At 31.7% G+C, this 20,276-nt stretch overlaps 2 protein-coding genes across 3 annotated transcripts; one reads left to right on the top strand and one right to left on the bottom strand.

Annotated features, from left to right (window-relative positions):
* Positions 1–12: 12 nt before the first annotated feature.
* Positions 13–3,722, bottom strand: LOC146535455 (acyl-coenzyme A diphosphatase NUDT19-like). Its single transcript, XM_085190678.1, has 5 exons — positions 3,364–3,722; positions 2,917–3,061; positions 1,210–1,407; positions 427–634; positions 13–236 (listed from the first exon to the last, which is right to left on the bottom strand). The coding sequence occupies exons 1-5, from the start codon at positions 3,672–3,674 to the stop codon at positions 13–15; spliced, it is 1,086 nt and encodes a 361-aa protein (XP_085046804.1). The 5' UTR covers positions 3,675–3,722.
* A 773-nt stretch (positions 3,723–4,495) lies between these two features.
* Positions 4,496–6,163, top strand: LOC146535454 (uncharacterized). Of its 2 annotated transcripts, none has more exons than XM_085191332.1 (2): positions 4,496–4,988; positions 5,796–6,163. In XM_085191332.1, the coding sequence occupies exons 1-2, from the start codon at positions 4,776–4,778 to the stop codon at positions 5,949–5,951; spliced, it is 369 nt and encodes a 122-aa protein (XP_085047458.1). In that variant the 5' UTR covers positions 4,496–4,775; the 3' UTR covers positions 5,952–6,163. The 2 variants fall into 2 exon arrangements, with proteins under 2 accessions (XP_085047458.1, XP_085047456.1); XM_085191330.1 differs by having other exon boundaries at positions 4,512–5,114.
* The last annotated feature ends 14,113 nt before the right edge of the window (positions 6,164–20,276 follow it).

Here is a 20,276-nt window from a genome sequence, read left to right as displayed (position 1 = left end):
GCAATGATAGGATTACTTAATTGTATGAATTTTTATATTGAGGGGCGTAAACTCGTTGCCCATGTTGAAATGATGTTTTGGGACGAAGTTTTGAACAGCTAAAACTGTCTTATTTTGTTTGTCAGTTTCCAAACGATGTAATATTTTTTTTTCTCCTCTTAATTCTAATATAGTTTTATCTTCATATATGATCGGAGTGTTGACAAGGTCTACATTTGTTGGGTACAGATAATCCTCTGTAAAGAAAAAAACAAATAAATATTATATTTAGTTTCACGCTGTATCATACGTAGCAGGCTAGGTAGTGCTACCAAGAAACCTAGTGTTAAGACTCTCCGTTTAAGTGGGAATCGAACCTACAACTGTCGCGTTTACAGTTGCATGTCCTGGTTATAAAAATAATAGTAGATACAATATATAATATACCTGGCATAAGATACACAGTGCCATCTTTGGCTTCCAGACGAACAGGATAAATCAGATCATCCCCATTACTACTTCTCTCCTTAGCAAAATTTACTAATTTATCAAAATCAGAGAATTTCGAGAAACGATGCAATTCATATCCTTGTGGTGGATATAGCTCAATTTTACCTTCTCTATTCGCTTCTAAAGTTTCCAGTGGAGTTTTCCACTAAAAAAATTATAATTTTTTTTATAAAATTGTTACACAATTTTAAAGTTTTCACACTTAGGAAAGAAAAATATGTTTAATCAAATTTTATGAATTTACGTTCAATACCGGACCAAATAAAGGGGCCTAAAATACCAGTTTTAATTTTAAAATATCCGGGATTTTGAATATTTCTACTACACTACACTGAATATTTGTATGTATTGAAACAAAAATGTCGACATAATAACTAAAACATCAATTTTAATATGTATCTGACTATTTAAATAAAGTTTATTCAATGTAACCATAATGACATTCCTATAATTGTTAACTATTCGGTGACAGGATGTTAAGGTATAGTAAATTATAATAGTCAGTAAACCAAGAATAAAAGAAAAATGATAAGCAAGTAATTGTACTGAATTTTAAATCATGCACTTATAGACATATAATGTATATAATTAATAATGTTTAAAATATGCTTAAATTATCATTAGTTGAGGTAATGAATTGTTATAATGTAGCTAATATTTATCACTAAATTTTAGTATAAAGCTTGTGAATAAAATTATTTCTTTCACTGAATACAATACCTCAACATTAACAACTTCTGAACTAGCTCTAATAGAAGTTGGTTTATTTTCTAATGCAGCTACAAAAAAAGCTGTATCAAACCTCCTCTTTATCACAAGTGGTGATAGCCAGTTACTCCAGTAGTACAAACTCCATATATCAGGATAACAATTAAACTCCTTACAAAGACTTAAAAGTTCTGAAGGATCCTCGCTCACCTTAAAATGTTTAAAGAAATATATATATATTATATGTAAACAGATTATATTTAATAGTTTAACATATTTAACATGCTTCTTATTCGCAGTTTCAGTATTTGTGACCTAAAAAATTATGTTTACATTCTTATATTAACAGTTAATAATTTATTAATTGGAATGGTTTGGGCATATCAGAGAAAATGAGGCATTATAGTATGGTAAAAAATATTTACAAAGGAAGAGAGAGTTTGACAAGAGAGACCTTAATTAACCTTTGAGAAAACAATATTGATGATATAGGAAAAATTCTATAGAGAGCATGTATGAAAAGTTGATGACATTAGATGACATGAAAAAAGTATGTAATATGACATGGCATGGAAAGTCATGGCATATGACTCCATTTTTGCTAGTGATAAAATATGAAGCTTATACATGTACTCTTTATTACATTTTGTTGGTAAAGATGAATATAACAAGTATGGAACTTATTCAAAGTTATAAAAATTTAGTTTCTTTTATTTCTGCTTTGGCATTTTTAATACTATTGGCACATGCCAAGGCAGCATTTCAACATATACTTATATGAAAATTTCTTTTAACAAGCACTGAACAATTGATCTTCAACTTGAAAAACTTAAGTGAAGGTTTACAGACAGCAAATGAGCTGTATGACTTTTTCATAGCAATTTATTTCCAAATATCGAGCATCTTCTAGCTCAATGAACCAATAACCTAAAGAAGATTTCTGGCTTTGACTTGATGCCGGTTTTGATAATAAAAATGTGAAACAGTATATAGTATAAAATTTTATACTAATTACTGTACCACTATCACAGTTTAGGTATTTGCAGCATATTGGTAGAATAAAAAGCCCTCCCTGTATATAAAATTTATCCTATAATAAAAAAATATTAGTTTATTAACAGAATATACTTTTATTAAATTAGTGAATCAATTTTACATTTTTAAATATAAATTATTATAAAAAAGATACATTTAAAAATATAAAAAACCACTCTTTCGAGGGCAGGACAAGGGTCCAAGCCATCGGTGGCTAGGGCTCCAGAGAGAGGAACCGCTGCACATTACACGCTGTCTCAAGTAATACTGTCTTCTGTATCCGGTTCTCGATCCAACAGCTAAGCGATAGCCTCTTAAGGTGTTGGTCGAGGCTTTTCGCTATTAAACCGTTAACCGAAACCACTATGGGCACAATGGTAGTCGCATGGAGTTAGTTTATTTATTGTTAGTATAATAAATATATTACAGAAGTATTATATTATATTACTAATAGTAGATTGACATAAGAACACCAGACACCAAAGACAGAAATAAGATAATACTTAAAGTAAACAAAAAAACATCAAGTTTAGGGGTAGTTAAAAAAATATATGTCAATTAAAAAGCCAAGTATTATAACCTTGTAGCAAATATGTTGTTTGATTATATTCGTCAGTATATTATTAGTGTTAAATATCAATATAGTTAATAGTTGTGATTTTTTATAAAAAGAAAATTTCTCACCCGTTTCTGCCAATATTTAATATCAATATCAGATATGGTATTAGCCCATATGTCATTTCTATTGTTTTTATGTTTCGAACTGCAGATTAGCAAACCAAGCTCTTCAAATGTTTCTCTTATTGCAGTAATTCGTAATGCAATATGTCTGTTAATAATGTTTAACTATGATTTAAAAACACAAGGTCAGGGTCAAATCAAATTTAACTTGAAATACAAAAAAACTGGTTGATTATGTTAAATAAATATTGCAAATTAAAGTATACATTTGAATATATAATCACAGATCCATTATTAAAAAGCAAGAAATTTTGTGGGACAACATTTCTGCATAAATTAATTACTATGTTGATTGGAAATGCCAAATGGCAACAATGAGAATTGAGAACTGAAAACAATAGTGACGAAACATGAAAGCTAAGTATTATGTGTTGTTATAAGAACCTTTACCTTTTAACGGGGTTATCTGCGAAGATAGGCGTGATGGGTGTACCTGGTCGGTGCAGGGATTCGAAGTCGTTTTTGTCAAAACCAAAAGAGCTGAGGAGGTGAAGCCAATGTTCACTCGCGTCCGCCTCCTCGCTCACACCGCCCGGAAACACTACACCTTTCGAGAAAGAAGCGTCAACCGTACGAGTCTGCAACAAGATATCGTAGTTACTTTTCCCCGAGTTACCACTTGATAAAACATTAGGACTCCGTTTTGAAAGCAGTATCAGCGAGGCAGAGTCGCGCCAAGTTTTCTTAACAGCTCTAATCATGATAGCGACGTGACTTTCCTGATAGCAAGTATTAACTATACTAGCAAATCGTACAATTATGTTTCGGCAGCGGCTCAAGGGTTATATACAAGGCCGAAACTTACGTATTGTTTTCTGCGTTTGGTTCATCAATTCGCTAATGTCTTATCTTATGTGATAAGATAGGTTTGTTTTTACATTAGCTTACATTTGATTTCGATGAAACTACAGAATGTAAAAATAGCTTCAAAATTGACATTCACTCACACTAGTTAATTTTTTTATACATTTTATGTTCTGCGCGTTTTGTTATTGCTACGAATATTGATGTTAATGAGTAATGACATTTTAATTACCTATTGTTGATATTAAAGTGATTCAAAATATTATTGTAATTATTTTACATAATTTAACACTATCAAATATAAATATTTATCATATTATTTTATTTTTATGATAGAAAAATTTTATATTTTAAAATGGCTACATTGTCGATGTAAAATATAAATTATAAAATTCTGCAATATTGTACTTTGTTGTTGTTTAGAGCTTAGATAATCCATTATGTTTAAAATTTAATTCAGTTAGTTAGTGTTTTAAAACTCGTTAGATATAAATTAATAATGGGAAGAAATCCTACATAAAATGTGTACAAAAATAAAATAATCGTTAGAAATATTTAATAACTTAAGGTATAATTTTAATAGTATTATTAATATAATTTATTAATATAAATATAAAACTTATTAAAGTACGGTATATATTTCTTAAAATTAGAAAACGTACCTGTCAAAAAGATTGACATATTATTTTAGTCATATATATTACGGTGTTTAATGGTACGTGGTATTACTACTTTAAATATTAGATTAGATAAACAAATTAAAATACTTTATACCACGGAATGACAAATTATTAATTGCTGTTCATTAAGGTTACTTCCTAGTTTATACTAGGGGTTTCCCCTACAATCTCTCTAGTCTCATCAAGTTGTTACCTCAATGCAACTTACGAAGTAGAGTGCAATTATATTTATTTCCAACGATTATTATCTTCTACAGTGTAGAAATTCGATTTCAATATTTTTTCAATAATATCAATATCTATATTTTAATCTGTAATATGACTTTGAAATACGCTATCGACTGTGAGATGGTGGGATGTGTTAACGGAAATTGTTTGGCGCGAATTTCAATCGTTAATCAACTCGGCTGCCTTGTACTCGATGAATATGTGAAACCTACGGCCGTGGTGATAGATTATAGGAATATGGTTACTGACATAAAGAAAAAATATTTGGAAAATGGAAGTGACATAGCTACTGTAAAAAGAAAAGTAAGAGATCTTTTAAATGGATGCATTTTGATTGGTCACTTTTTAAAATTCGATCTGGAAGCTTTAAGCCTAAGCCATCCAGAGAATAAACAAAGAGATCTCGCAGTGTACGAACCGTTTATGATGGTAAAATATTATTTCATTTTACATTTTAAACAGAACTATCGAGACTCAATTACGACTAGTTCTGACTAGTTGTAATTGAATCACGATGTTGTAGTAGGTTCAAAAAAATTCAGGTGGGGTAATATTTATAGTTTCACGCTTTTCCCTGATAGCATACTAGACAGATAGAACCTAACGTTAAGATACTGTGTTCTCCACTTTTCCTAAGAATTTAGTCGTGTCAGAAAAAAATTTAAGACAATTCATATTCCCGAGTGGGGATCGAATCAGCAACCATCGCATTTACAATCAGACGCTGCCCCACTGCGCCACGATGGCCTTATCTCACGACCGAGTTTTATATTTATTGTATATTTATCTTGTATACCTATGTGTGTTTTATGTACCTAGATAAAACACGTATGAAATGAAAAAAAAATATGAATATTATATAGCATTTTGTCTTGCAGAATGATAATTATAAGCAATTATAGTAGGTTACCGGAAATTACCAAAAATCTCCCTACAGGGTTGCTAGTAAAATAAAATAAGCTGTAACAAGCGTCTGAGAATTTTGACGTAGCTTGATGATAACGTATGGTTTAGTATTTAGAACGTTTCTATGGTTTCAATTTTTTTATACGTAGACAACGTATAAAAAAATCATAAATTATGTAAATAATTGAATTTTAATTATTTTAGAAGTACAACTACCTGCCAGTGGCGTTAAAAACTCTCGCAAGGGATATATTGGGCAGGACAATACAAGAAGATGAACATGACTCTGTAGAAGACGCTAAGGCGTGCATGGCTATTTATTTGAAAGTCGCGTCAGAATGGGAGAAACATTATGTATAACAATTATTAATTAAGAAATATTTTGTTATATACATTAAATTGTTTCTACAAATGTTGATCATGTTAAATAAAGTATAATATTATTTTCTTTAAAAATATTTTTTGATTTTATAAATACATTTATTATGTTAATTTTTATATTTTATGTCAATTACTTTTATACGTTTCTAACAAAATATGACAAATTGTTAAAAATATATATTTTTTATTAATACTTTGCATTTTATTATTCTGATGTCCGACCCCTTTACAGGTAAGTAGGCACTAAATTTAAATAGAAATTAAATTGGATATTCAAATTAAATGCATATAAAACGTATATGAATAAATAAAAATAACAATAACATAATAATGGTAATAGTCCATTTTTTTGTATAATAAATAATTATAGTTATGGAATATAGAATCTCTTTCTTTTTGGGAAGTCGGCTAAAAAGGTAATAGCCATAAAAGCAGCTGCCCTACATCATATTTCTATATTTCCCATACATATTTTGGAATTCGATACGGACTACGGTCATGGGATTTGTAATACGGCGATGGAATATTAATACGTGCGCGCCCAAGATGTGCTTATACTATATGTATAGCATAATATTACAGAATAATATGATATACATAATATTTAATCAGTTTATACACATTACACATAGGTATAACGTGCCGTGCGCGTCTTGTCGCAAATGGGTAATGCTTCAAGCGTTTTGATGTCGAGGTGTCTAATTACATTCACAACTTAGGTCTCTAGGTATTCAGTATTAAAATAGTACGAAATCAATGTGATTATTATATTTGTGACTTAACTCTAATTAAAAATATAATCTAAATCTAAATTAAAATTAATTGTGTGACTTAACTCTAATTAAAATATATTAACTAGGCCGTCATGGTGCAGTGGCATTGCGTGGTGTAAATAACGATAGCTGTGAGTTCAATCACTACACAATTTATTTTCGTTGTCGAGAAACAAATAATGGAGTTGGGTTTCGTGGCTGCTATATGTGGTATAAAAGGCAAGTGAAGTTTAAAAACAATTGAGTTATAATAAATTGTAATTGTGTGCGATAGTTGTGGGATAGAGATTGAGCACTCGGGAGGAATGTTTGTATTTTTTTTGCCGGTTCTATGTAGTGGTGTAGCGTGCTCTGAACCAAAATTAGTTGGGGGGCCCAAATAAAAGAAAGAAATATAACATTTACGTAATACAATGTTTGCTTTATAAAAAAAATATAAGTGTAGAGAATTTATAAGAGAGCAAGCAGCCTTGCAAATAAATCCCCTTACTCGTATATTGGCAAATGGTATTTGAGAGTGCTCTCCATTGCTTTTCTCATACCATCGGGCTACGGGTCGCATTCCGCCGCACTACGCGATCGATACGGATTATCGGACCAACTAACTGTAGATACCACATTTATGTAAATTTATTGATGACGCTATGATCTACAATCTATTTATTTTCTATTATAATCCTATACTTGACGTATTAAAGTACGTAAATCTAAGTCGTTTTTTTAGGGTTCCGTACCCAAAGGATAAAACGAGATCCTATTACTAAGACTTCTGTTGTTCTGTCAGCTTGTTCTTAGGAACTTTGATAGTTAAACATTTGATATGTTCACAGTTTCTTTTCTATTGCAACTACTAAAAAATAAAATAAAATAAATATTTTTAAATATTATTAAATCATAATACTGGTGCAAAAAAAATCACAATCAAACATTGTGGCACAGACCCCGTTTTTGCTTGCATTAGAAGAATACAAAATACATATTAGATTGATTATATTATAAGCGTATTATTAAAAGCGGTAAAAGGTGATCGCATATTTACCCTAATTGGAAAAATTGTAGGTTACATAGCTACCATTGCTCTTATTTAATTTACTTTTACACATTATCTTAATATTACGCCAGAGGTATAGACACCTATATGATATATATATAAATTAAATATGCTATCGTCTCATGAATGTTTGGCATGCATAGGTACTGTATAAATAAACATTTCTTTGAATTAAATTTAATCTACATCCTAATGAAATTTCATGTACGTTCCACTCTCGTTTAGTTGGAATTGATAGTCAAGTAAGCAGTTATAACATTATATGATACTAGTGTGGCAGTATTTTAGCCGACACAATGCTTATGACTTCAAATTTCAAAATGCACTTAATTAATAATTTATTTTAAATGTAGGTATCTGTTAGTATTAGTCTGGTTTTAAAAGTTAAGCGCATCAACGTTTTTTCTAATGAATCCTGAACCCAACGTTAAATCTTACCTAAGGTTCCATCGGACCATCAGACAAATACAAAAGTACCTAAAAATATTTTTAAATGTATATATAATAAAAAATCTATATACCATAAAAAAAAGAAACTATGAACGTGAACTTAGTCATTGATTACAAAAATAGATAATGTTTTATTTAAATTGCATTAAGTATAACGTTATAAGTAAAATGTTAATAAATTAATTTTATCGTGTAATTTTAAATAACTGAAATATAGAATACTAGCGGCCCGTCCGCGGCTTCGCCTGCGTGAACTACGTTATTATTAATCCATGAGTACCTACGTCCTATAAGTGACGTCCATGCAAAATTTGACACTCCTAGCATTTGTAGTAACGAAGTTTCATACAAACTTTCAACCCCAAAAACAACCCCTTAGAAGTCGAATATTGCAAATTCCTGTCTTAGCGAGCACCTCCTATAAACAACTCCTACGCAAAACTTAAGATTCCTAGCACATGTAGTTTCTGAGATTTCGTGATGAGTGAGTGACCTTTCGATTTTATATATATAGATTAAATTCCCTTGTTTTAAAATATTAAGTACTTTCCGGATATTCCAAATTCTACCTATAAATTTATATTAACACGACATAATTGTGTAAATCTATCCATAAATCCGCAAACATTTCGCCACTAAAAAGACCATCTCACTTATCTGAGCTGGCAAAACGCTCGTAGAATCCTGATACGGCACGGCGTGACGCCAGCTGCATAAAGAGGAGGGCTTAGAGAATGAGTCGCGCTTTAACTATGTATATTAATTTAGAAAGTTGTTAGCTTCTATTTATGTGTAGTTAAGGTGTATTATAGTTTGAATGTACGCGCAACAAGTGCGGCGCAGGTGGGTGGGGGGTGCGGAGGTGCGGGGGTGTCTCATTGATCAGGCGCCTGTTGCTCGCGACCCCGCACCCCCCCGTACACAGGCCAAGTACCATTAAAGTGACGAATGGAAATAACCCATTATGGACATAATCGAATGCTATTTTGTATTCGTATTGTTTTGCTTTGAATTTTATTTTGCTGTCTCTACATTGTATGTGTTTATTTTATATGACTATTTTATGACATGTGCAATTCTAGAGACTAGATTTAAACGTTAAAAAGACCCTGCCCTATACTAAAATTATATTATAAGCTGTAAAATTTGAAGCTTCGCATTGTAAATTTAAAAAGTGTAAATAGAAAAATATAAAGTAACATCAAAAACAAATTAGATGGCGCTAGTAACCCAAAGTGAACCCCACGTCACAGTTCGGTTCATGAAATTATTTTTCAGATGCACCCTCGCCTCATAAATAAAATGTATCCGGCTTCCTCTTCTCCCTCGAAATTGAAATGTCCGTTGTGCAGGTTTCAATTTCTGAAATTATATTTCAACTGCGACTCTTGAATTTCGTAATGTTTAACTTAGTAAATATTGTTGCTAAAAATAGCGCATTCTAAGTAATATACTAAAATTTGTTTTAAAAATCGTTTATTATGGAGAAAGGTAAGTGTCAGCTTTGATATGTATCCCGTGTATAGAGTATGCAAGTTTCAAAACAATAAATTCTGACTTTTGCATCTAATTTCTAGAAACAGTGTAATGAGACGCGGAACAAACGCTGCCTTATCTAAACAACTCATTCTCATCACACATATGTTTATATTGTACTTTTTAATCATTTGTTTATTATTATATAATACATGACATGTTTCCGCTTATGGAGAGGGACCTAGTAATAAATAAATTAGTTCATTTATATAGTTTTTCTTTGTAGAGAGGGAAGTCACTGCGTCAAACACCTATCAATTACACCACAACACACAATGGCGTTATTTAATATAAAAATCCAAGTTAATTATTTATTCCATTTTATAAAAAAGCGAATATAAAGTTACTTGCGCTATATTAAAAGTTAAAAATAGAATAAATCCATACATTTGTCCACGTTCCCTTTATAAACGAGGGGCTTGAGCTTAATCTTCTACAGTGCAGTTCGTGAACACTATACAGTTATGTTACAAAAATATACAGTGCCGTCTAGGTGCTATAATATGCGAACATATTTTAAAGTATATAATATATTTAAGGTATATTTTAAGGTATTTTTCCTTAAAACATGGTCGGTCATACAATGCTACAGATGTAGAATTCAAAATCTGTCCTGGTTTTGAATTTATTTTCTTTAAATGGATACTTCGTTTAAAGTAGAGTTGGGATAGAGAACCTAGTTTCAACTGTGAAGACACTTAGTTCTCAGCTTTCCGCCGGAATGTAAGTCAATGCATGTTGACTGGCGGATGTTGATTAGCAGAAAGCAGGGTAGGCAGAGGAAACCTGGTAGCCTAGTGTTAAGAAACTCCGTTCCATTTAAGAACTTCCGATCTTCACTTTACACCGAATTCTCAGGCATTGCGTGCTGAGCGAAGCAATGAAAATATTAAATAATTAATTTCCTCGAGTAAGATTTGAACCCACAACCGACGCGTATACAGTCATACAGTCGCACGCTTGTATCCCTGCGCCACGATACCGATGGCTTCAATTAACAAAAACTTAACATATTTGTTTAATACAAGAATATTTTTTCTTTTTTAGTACAAACATTGTCAGTCAGGCCAATCTCCGGTGTATCATAAAATATATCTCATCTGAGATATTATTCCACTACCTACGAAGAGATAAGAAAAGAAAAATACTAAAATAATATTATATTCAGAAAGTCTACATAAAACTACTCTACCGGCGAATATTACATTACTGAGAGTGATAACTCTATGTACATATTTATTTAACAGATGTTTCAAATTTAAGCTGAATCATTATCAAGAGAAATTAAGTTTGAATGAATTAATTTTAAGAACTGAATTATTTTCGTTTTAAGTAAACAGAAAATACGATGTTTATATAAATATCCATTCGTTATAGTATATATTCTTTTTAATTTATAATGAAATTGGCGCTAATTTTGACCGGAGTAGTGTTACTCTATCTTAGACTTTTGAAAAATATGATTTTACTACAATAAATAGGTATATGAAAAGATAGTTAATAAACCTATAAATGCTCATAATCAAAAGTAAGCAAATAAAGAAAACATTAATTGAAATTATTGTGATCACGATATCTGCGTGATTAAATCAAGTTTCCCAGTTCTTGCGTCCTCAAATATGGCTATTGTATTTTAGTAGGACATCTACAGCGCTTGGATGATTAACAAGGGAACCTTGAGGTGTTGCCACAAAAACTCTGGCTGAACTTCTAGCTGTGGATTGAAATCTCATCAGGCGGACTATTGAGGCCTTTAATAGTTATAATATAAAAAAATAATTAAATCTACTGATAAAAATTTTTTCATGTCTTCTAATGTTTCGAAGTAGAATAACTTATCAGTTGTCCAGATTCAATATTTTGTTTATTAGCATTTGTACCTATTATGTAAGAAGAAAATATATAATAGACAACATATCCATATTTAGAACCAGAGACAATTTTAACATTGAAATGGGGAAGTGAGTGTCTTAACACTAGGTTCCCTCTTCCTACCCTGCAATATGCGGGTTACAGCGTGAACCTGACATTGAATGTTTTACAAAATGCATACACAAATACGAAGTCGGTTTCACTAGCGTGACGTTTCAAATAAATATTTCGTCCAGTCTTGTTGATTGATGGCGATCGGCGCGGCATCGATCACGTTGTTTACAAACTAACGAGCGCGCAGGTGTTCGACACAGACGGAAATTGGAGCGCGATCAACACTTAAAATGGACATATTTTCGGGTACTAGGAGAGGAAATTAGAAAAGCTCATGGTGTCAGTATGAATTCAATTCAATTTTGGGGTTTGTCAGATTTTTTATTATTAGAAAGCATGTGTATGAGAAAGGTAACCTTCAGGCGTAAATACTAATGTACGTACACACTTACAAAAGACATGATTTTTTTATATTTAATTTGTATACGGTTATAGTTGTAAACTAAAAGTAAGCGTACAAAAAATTATAAAGAATTTTCTAACTTGTTATTGAATTAAAAATTAACTTAGATAAAACACAAATTCAGTTAGAATAATTCACGAACTTATTTAATTAAAATTTTAATACAATATTTTTATTACAATTGTAACTAGCCTCTCTGTAATATTACTTTATAGCTGTTCTCAGTGATCAGCTGTAAAAAGTTTTTATGTAGGTACTTTGGGCGATCATTTGGAGGCTCGTTTTTATTCGTAGTGCATTCAGGTTCGTTTTCCCTTATTTTACTTTCGATTAAGTTCGCAATGGGGTTCCGCGAGGGGCTGAGCGATGATCCGAATCCATAATTTTGTTTTCTCTCTTAATCGCCTTCTTTTATTTTTGTGCGTGGAAACCGTCGATTACGGAAGTTCAGGTAATAAAAGATTCTTTTCCTTTTATTTTTGACGTCCGTTGGGGTACAAGAATTTTTCGTTTTGTAATTAACTTTATATGATTTGTGTTAGTTGCTTTTGTAAATGAATCTGTTTTTGGTGTTTTTATTTTATCCGCAATGCGGCAGGGCAGGCATATGAAATGTAATGTTAAGACACTCTGTTTGATATTTTCCGCCGAATTTTCGAGACAATGCGCATTGAATTGAACCCACAACCGTTTACAATCATCGATAGCTTCATGGCATGGCTGCCTTTTATGAATATCGTAATTATTACAAAATGACTCTCATTATAATTCCCATTTTTATAAAATTTTAGTGCACCACTTTAATTTGCATACTTATCGTATTATTGTGATAATAATTAATTGATATTTTTTGTGATATTGATGGACCTTTTTAAGTAGTATACTACTACGATTCAAAGCTAGACTAAAAGACTACAGGGGACTCCTACAAATTCACGACTGTATTGCAATAAATAACTTTTCATTTCAGCCGTGTCAATGTCGATTTATGTAAAGCTCGGCAATAAATTGGTTGATAATCCGCCTTTAGTCATTATTTACTGGTTGTTTTAAAACGCTATTGCAATCAAAATATTTTGGAGAGAACATTAAAAATAAAAAAAATGTAGTTTTTAAAATGGACAGCACAAAAAATTTTGTCCCGGGAATCTGCGATATAAAGACGTTTTGCGATGTCTTGCGTCGCTTTATCCCGGGAGCGTACAGTATCCCGGGATACAGTACATAATTGTTCTGTGATTATGTTTAATTTGTAGGTAATTAAAATAATGTTTTATAATTATTAGTTTTTGTCTTAGTTTGTGCATTTCGGTAAAATTTCGATCGTTTGTGAAGTATTTTTTTTTAATTATCAGAGTAAGTTATAATATGGTGTAAATATAAACATTATACTGACTACGCAATGCGTGTACAGCCAGTCTTTAGAGAACTAACGAATGTGTAAATATTTAAGCTTCCTATATCTTATAAAACAAAGTCGCTTTTCGTGTCTGTCTGAACTTTCTAACTCTTCTTCTTCTAAACCACCCAACGGATTTTTATGCGGTTTTGACCATTAGGTCGAGTATTTCTCAGGGAAGGTTTATATATAGTTTATTATTTGTACATTCTTATGTAAATTAACATAAATACGATAAATGTGTATAAAGTCCTACCCGTTGAGACACTTTCGCGCATGCGCTGCTTTAATGGTAAGTACTACATGAAAATAATGTACTGGAGTATTGTTCCTCTTAATAAGATCTACAAAAAAGTCCGCGACAGCATATTTTTATCTTTTAAGGATAACGTGTAGTGATCATATTTCTGTCTAAAAATAGTAATTTCAATATATTTTTTATTGTGAGGGATATTTTTCCATAATGGTATTAATACTTATCCTTTAAAATACTTTATTAATTTTCTACGTTAAACGAAGATAAAATTTGCTGTTTACACTATTTCGAAATTGCGAATAGTTTTAGAGAAAAACGCATTTAATTGTTGACACCTCACGCCGTTGACTCATCAGCTGTGCCGACTCAAGTTTCACTTATCCCTTACTCTCAGCATATAAATAAGTATATTAGTTACGTTGACCATTTAATGTAGATCAAAACTGTCTTTTACTGTTTTTTCATTTTAATAAGTACTTTAGAAGTTGTAACAATATCAAAACATCCTTGCTGCGAAACGCGCCCCGCGACGTTTTGCTTATACAAGCGCGTCATGAGCAGTCATCTGTGCTTCAGTGGTAGAATGCTCGCCTGCCACGCGGGCGGCCCGGGTTCGATTCCCGGCCAATGCATTCTATTTAATTTTCCTGACAGGCAGCCACGTAGTGCTTGCTTTTCGTCAGGGACAGAATACCCTCTTCAGCATTAACCACAAGCTCGAAAAAAAAACCCGCCTGCCTTTATAGCAACGAAGATTTAGATGCGTTTGCACGTATTGGATAATTGGAGTTGAATGTATTATTTCAGCGCGATATATTTGATTTCATATTTTTTGTAGTAGTTATTAGTAGGTGGCTTTTGTTTATAATTTCTTCCGTTTAAAAATAGTCATTTAACTATCTAAAAATAGTCATTTAAATATATTTTAATAAGTACTTGAAAAGATTAGTAGCACAGATTTAAAATTACGGTACCTACTAAAAAATCCTTGCCGAGTAAAACAATTGGAAAATCCTTATTGAAACTACGAAAATAGGGGTTGCATCAGAGATTAATTAATTTTCACATTATCTTAGGTGCTTTGCAAACATACATTATATGAATAATCCAGTAGTAAAAGCGGGCGAAGCCGCAAGGGGGTCGCTAGTTTTATATAAAAAAACTTGGAATATATATTTTTTGACGTTGTACATTTTACTTTTGTTATTCTCGACACGAAATCAGGTAATAAGATCGTCTTCGAACGCTATTCAACATAAGAAAAGCGATAAAAAAGTATTAAGAAAATTAAATATTTATATACCATTAATTATTTGTTATGTAATATTAGTATTTTTTACCAATTTTTTTTTTCAAAATTATGTTTTCTTCTTTATGACAACGTTAAATATAATTCATAAATTTCCACAATTAAATTATTGGAATATAAGTTGTTTTTTTGGAATTTGGCATATTTCGGTTCGGTTTTGATTTGGTTTCAAATTATAGCTAAATTTAGTTTGAGACGTAGAAAATATTACTAAGAATGGGGTCAGGAATGTCATGAATACAGATTCCTACGTGACACAGCTGTTTCGGAGTTTCCGTCAATTGTTCCTAGCGTATTGTATCTACTTTAATCTAGGAATTTTGTTGATTTCTGGTTGTACTAACATTATATACCTTAGTATATAATACTATTCTACTATACGCCTACAATCTACGATCGTTTTGTAATTTTAAATATTATTCGGGTCAAAATTTATATAGATGCCAGTTGTGACGCAGGGTCACACGAGTATCTGGGTGTTGTGTAAGCGTGAAAGGGTGGGGGTTCGATTCCCACTCCAGGAAATGAAATATTTAATATTTTCATTTCGTCGCTTTCGTAACGAGACAAAGCGCGGCGTTGAATTCCGCCACTCAACACGCAATTCCTCGAAAATTCGGCGGAATAATTTTATGTGATAACGTCATAAGAAAACGAGAATAGAAGTAAGTGGATAAATTATAGTTACTTGTAGAATGTAAAAAAAACCAACGTTTTCCATTTAAACTTTAACTCTTCCAATTGAAACAACGATCTAGTTTCGCTTCAATGTTTTGAATTTTAGGTACTGTAGCTACTGCATTCTGGTGAAGTTTTTCTAATGTAACGAGGGCCAACTCACAGGCACGTTTGAATAAGGCTAGTTGTATCGCTTGCATTGAAACACTGAAAAAACTGCTCTTTTACGTTGAAAAACAAACAAAAAATATAAGGTGAGCTTTTGTAGAAGCTCTTTTTGAGAAAACTCACATTGCCTCATTAAAAAATCGAGAAGTGTGATACCTCACAGTAAAAACATTCTTTAAATCTTATTGGTACTATAACGTATAAGATAATAACATAACAAACAAGAATGAAAAAAAATGGGTGAAAAACAGGGAATGCAGTGTTTTATCACTAGGTTCCCTTGGCATCCACAAAAATAGATGTCAGTTGCAGTAGTATTTAAATAAAAGCAAACAGAACAATTGGCGTAAACGCAAACCCTCCATTACGTTCGTTATAAACTAATGATCGCGCAGGTGTTGCCCAGAGCAGGGACTATTTGCACGAACATTCGACAATTTGTGGAGCACTGGGGTCTAAATTTATGTTTTTATATTTATAAATATATTTCTGTTTGTTTATCATTTTTTAAAGTAATACATATAATACTTTGGTCAAGATATGATATGGTTCTTTGATTATGGCGTTCTGAGTGTGCCAGTTAAGCTTCGTCACGTCACGTCGTCATTACAAAAATTATTACAAATTTACAATTGTAGTTCATTTCATATAATATGAGTGCAAATGTCTGCAAACTTAAGTTTGTCTATTTTAAACTGTACTACTAGTTGTATCTAGAAATTGGTACGGAACTCTCGGTATGTGAATCCGTTTCGCATTTGGCCGGTTTTTAATTATAAAATGTCATTATGCCACCTTGTTTTTTCTATAATATTTTAATAATTAAATTTCCAAATAAACTTCAGGGAGAAAGAACATTTTGAAACTGGACTTAATGGCTACGAGAATCCATTAGTTTGTTCCCAACACTCAGTTGCCTTTTATTTTCAAGCGTGCGAAAAGTCGATTAAGGAAAATCTGTGAAGTCTTATAAGCAACTCGCTCTTATTCCACTCTGCGGCCAAACTTTTCACAATTTTGTTTGTTTAATATTTAATTATCGCAGTGTAATCGAGTCTTAAAATTTTAACAATTAAAACAAATTGCTTTCCTCTTTTTATTTTTATTGGTCCACAATCAAAAGTTATTATAGAAATAGAAAAAAGCCAGAACGATTTTCTTTAAGAGATAATCAAGTTTTTCTAAAGCTTCAGATAGACGATTAAATGTAATAAAGGGAAAAGCTTTAGTTAAGCTCCAATTGAGTAGGCGTCGGTTAATGTTGCTTTTAATTAAATTGTTACTTACAATGAATTCTAATAAAATACTGATGAAGTGCCCCTAAAATTATCGATAATTGCCGTTTATAAACATTCTTGAGTTATTTTGTTATATTAATTTTCAATTGGGCGGTATTGCTTGGATAGTTGCTTAGTTATAGTAATAGGCTGTCGTGGCGCAGCGGCACAAGGGTGTGACTGTAACGCGACGGCTGTGGGTTTGATCCCCACTCGAGGAAGTGAAATATTTATTTACGTTTATATTTCCATTTCTTCGCTCTGGTGTCGAGGCAAAGCGCGGCGTTTAGTTCTGCCACTCAAGACGCAATGCCTCCAGAATTCGGCAGAAAGTGGAGAACGGAGTGTCTTAACTCTAGGTTCCCTCTGCCTACCCTACTGTGAGCGGGATACAGCGTGAAACTGATTTGATTTTTTGATTCATAGTAATATAGTATTAGGTATTAAACTATAAACAATAAATTATTCTTAATATGGTCAATAAATTGTTAGGTTTTGTAGATATACATTTGACCTTAAGAAAAGGTAAACTGAATAAAAGAAGTGAGGTGAGGGCAAATGGTTTGTAATCGGATTATAGACACGCTAAGTACTGTGTGGCGTGTACGTATGCATGTAAAGGAAGAGCATTTATTTTAGAAAGAGAAGACAAAAAAAACTATAAAGTACAGTAATTCACACGGCATAATTAATTAGGCACTATGTACCCATATTTTTATTTTATATCCCTACAATAAACGTAAATGAAGAGAAATATTTCGTATAGTAAATTTATATTTCAGTTGAAAACGAAAGGAAATATCTGTTTCTATCTATATCCCTCGAAAAGCGGAAAACATATTATTACAGTAACAGTTGAACATTATATACGAGCGTTTAAATGAAAGCATTTAAAATGCATGTTAATGTATACGGCGTGGCGCTAAACGTCAGTGAAGTAATAGACCTGTTAAGTTGGAGCCTGAGAAACGAATGTTATTTATTTTACAAACCGAGTTCTTCATTATGAAGGGAAGTATAACAATTCCACATTTCTACCGTTAATGGGATACACCTATATCTATTAAATTACAATTAGAAAAGAAAATAACTGCGGACTACAACTGACTCCAATAGTTGCGCTATCAATCAATCAAATCAGCCTTTTCGGATCACCTGCTGGACATAGGCCTCTCCCAAGGTGCGCGAAAGCTCCCGATCGCCCGCCTTCCGCATCTGTCGAAGGACAGATGGCCGTTGGAGCAGACGAGTCCTTGAGTGGAGACCATGGATCGGCAAGCGTAGCGTTGGGCGCCCCACCAGCTCGATGGACCGACGACCTGAAGAAGGTTGCTGGCTTCAATAGTAGCGCTATGACATTCTGTATTTCATACATTAATTGTGTATTTCAAAATACGCAATAAATTTTTTGTGTAAAAGTAATATACATATAATTATATATTGAATATGCAAATTAATCAACTGTTTTTGCAATACAATTTACTCTATAGTGGAATAAAAATATATATGTAGGTACTATAATTAATTTTACGTTTCACAAATTGTATGAAAACAATGATATTGTATTTATAAATTTATATTACACTCCAATTTCAACTGGGACATTGTTTCGAATATCACTTTTATTATTTAGTATTTTAATTTTATTTCGGGTCTATTTTTTAGTAATTTTAATTTTTCTTTTTTATCCGAACATTTTGGTAACTTCTTATATAAAGCAAAAGGTTGCGTTAAGAACAGACTATTATTACAAATAATACCAAATTGTTTCAGGGGCAATATAATTTCATTTTATGGATATTGGAATGGAATTCTGACGACAGCGCCGAAGATTCCAGGTGAGCGATGAAAATCTACCCGTAGCAGGTCGCGAGTGTCGCGAAGATAGATTATTATAAATGTTCGACAATCGATATAGTTTCTGGAACATTCTCTAGATGGGTTGTTTTCGGGTTATATGAGATCAGTGTCACGTTTAAAATATATTTGTCGTTTTATTCATTTTGGTTAAACATATATTATTTGCTGTTTACATATTTATTTGAGTACGAATTTCAATATTATACGAATATATAATACGCGATGGAAGAGTGTTTGGTTTCTATTTATTCCGTTATTACACTAACATAAGTGATAGTTGGAAATGAAGTTGCTTTTGACTATTTAAGATTACAATAAATGGGTACAGTGACTTAGTGCAAACATAATTCATTATTTAGTGTAAGACAGAGCATTCCTTTATGTGAACATAATTTCCACAAAACTTTAAAAAGAATTGTAAATAAATAAATATATTTATATGATATATTAATAAAGTGTAATTGTAGATATTTATAATATAGAACGTATGCAACATAATTCTAGCTTATTTGTTTTTATAAAATACCCTACAGTTGTAAAAAATTTCAATCTTAAAAGTTCATCTCACTCGACCTCGAGGATACTTGAGCAGTCATTTGAGTTTAAACTCTCATTAAAAGGCACGGCTTTTTACTGGAAGAATTTTCTACTTAACATAGTCTTTGTATTTATTCAAGTAATATGTTTTTATTGAAACTGTTAAGTGTTTGTTTATTTTAACAAACAAACAATTACAGGCAAACATTTAAATTATTGAAAGAAAGAATTATATAATAAATAAACTCATAAAATGATTTCAATCTTTTATTATGACGTTAAAATGAAAATAAAAAGTGGATATTTTACCTAAATCTTTTGAATTACAATTGTACACTTCAAAAAGACGTCAGGCGGATGTCTGTTAGAAGGCGGGACTCAACGCCGCGCTTTGCCTCTGTACTAGAGCGCAGAAAATAGAAATGTTAAAAACTTCATTTCCTCGAATGGGAATCGAAACCACAACGTGTCGCGTTTATATAATAATACTTATTTATTTTTGGTCTGTGCAGTGCCAACTTGTGACTTGTGTGTACTAGTAATAATTGAATTTTTCGACTTCCACTTTAATGTTGTAAGTTAAGAAGCTAAATAAAATATACTACATAAAATTGTACATTC

Source organism: Heliconius melpomene, chromosome 10 (genome assembly GCF_056956725.1).
Source record: "Heliconius melpomene rosina isolate 202511_hmr_F chromosome 10, ASM5695672v1, whole genome shotgun sequence".
Lineage (NCBI taxonomy): Eukaryota > Metazoa > Arthropoda > Insecta > Lepidoptera > Nymphalidae > Heliconius > Heliconius melpomene.
Note: the sequence above shows the minus strand (reverse complement) of the source record. Positions and strands in the feature narration are given on the sequence as shown.

What these genes read in the sequence shown, in the direction of transcription:
- LOC146535455 (XM_085190678.1), bottom strand. Translation starts at nt 3,674, where the DNA reads ATGATTAGAGCTGTTAAGAAAACTTGGCGCGACTCTGCCTCGCTGATA. An exon ending in CAGAAGTTGTTAATGTTGAG is followed by an intron (nt 635 to 1,209) that starts GTATTGTATTCA and finishes TAATTTTTTTAG; the next exon opens with TGGAAAACTCCACTGGAAAC. An exon ending in CACTGTGTATCTTATGCCAG is followed by an intron (nt 237 to 426) that starts GTATATTATATA and finishes TTTTCTTTACAG; the next exon opens with AGGATTATCTGTACCCAACA.
- LOC146535454 (XM_085191330.1), top strand. Translation starts at nt 4,776, where the DNA reads ATGACTTTGAAATACGCTATCGACTGTGAGATGGTGGGATGTGTTAAC. An exon ending in TGTACGAACCGTTTATGATG is followed by an intron (nt 5,115 to 5,795) that starts GTAAAATATTAT and finishes TAATTATTTTAG; the next exon opens with AAGTACAACTACCTGCCAGT.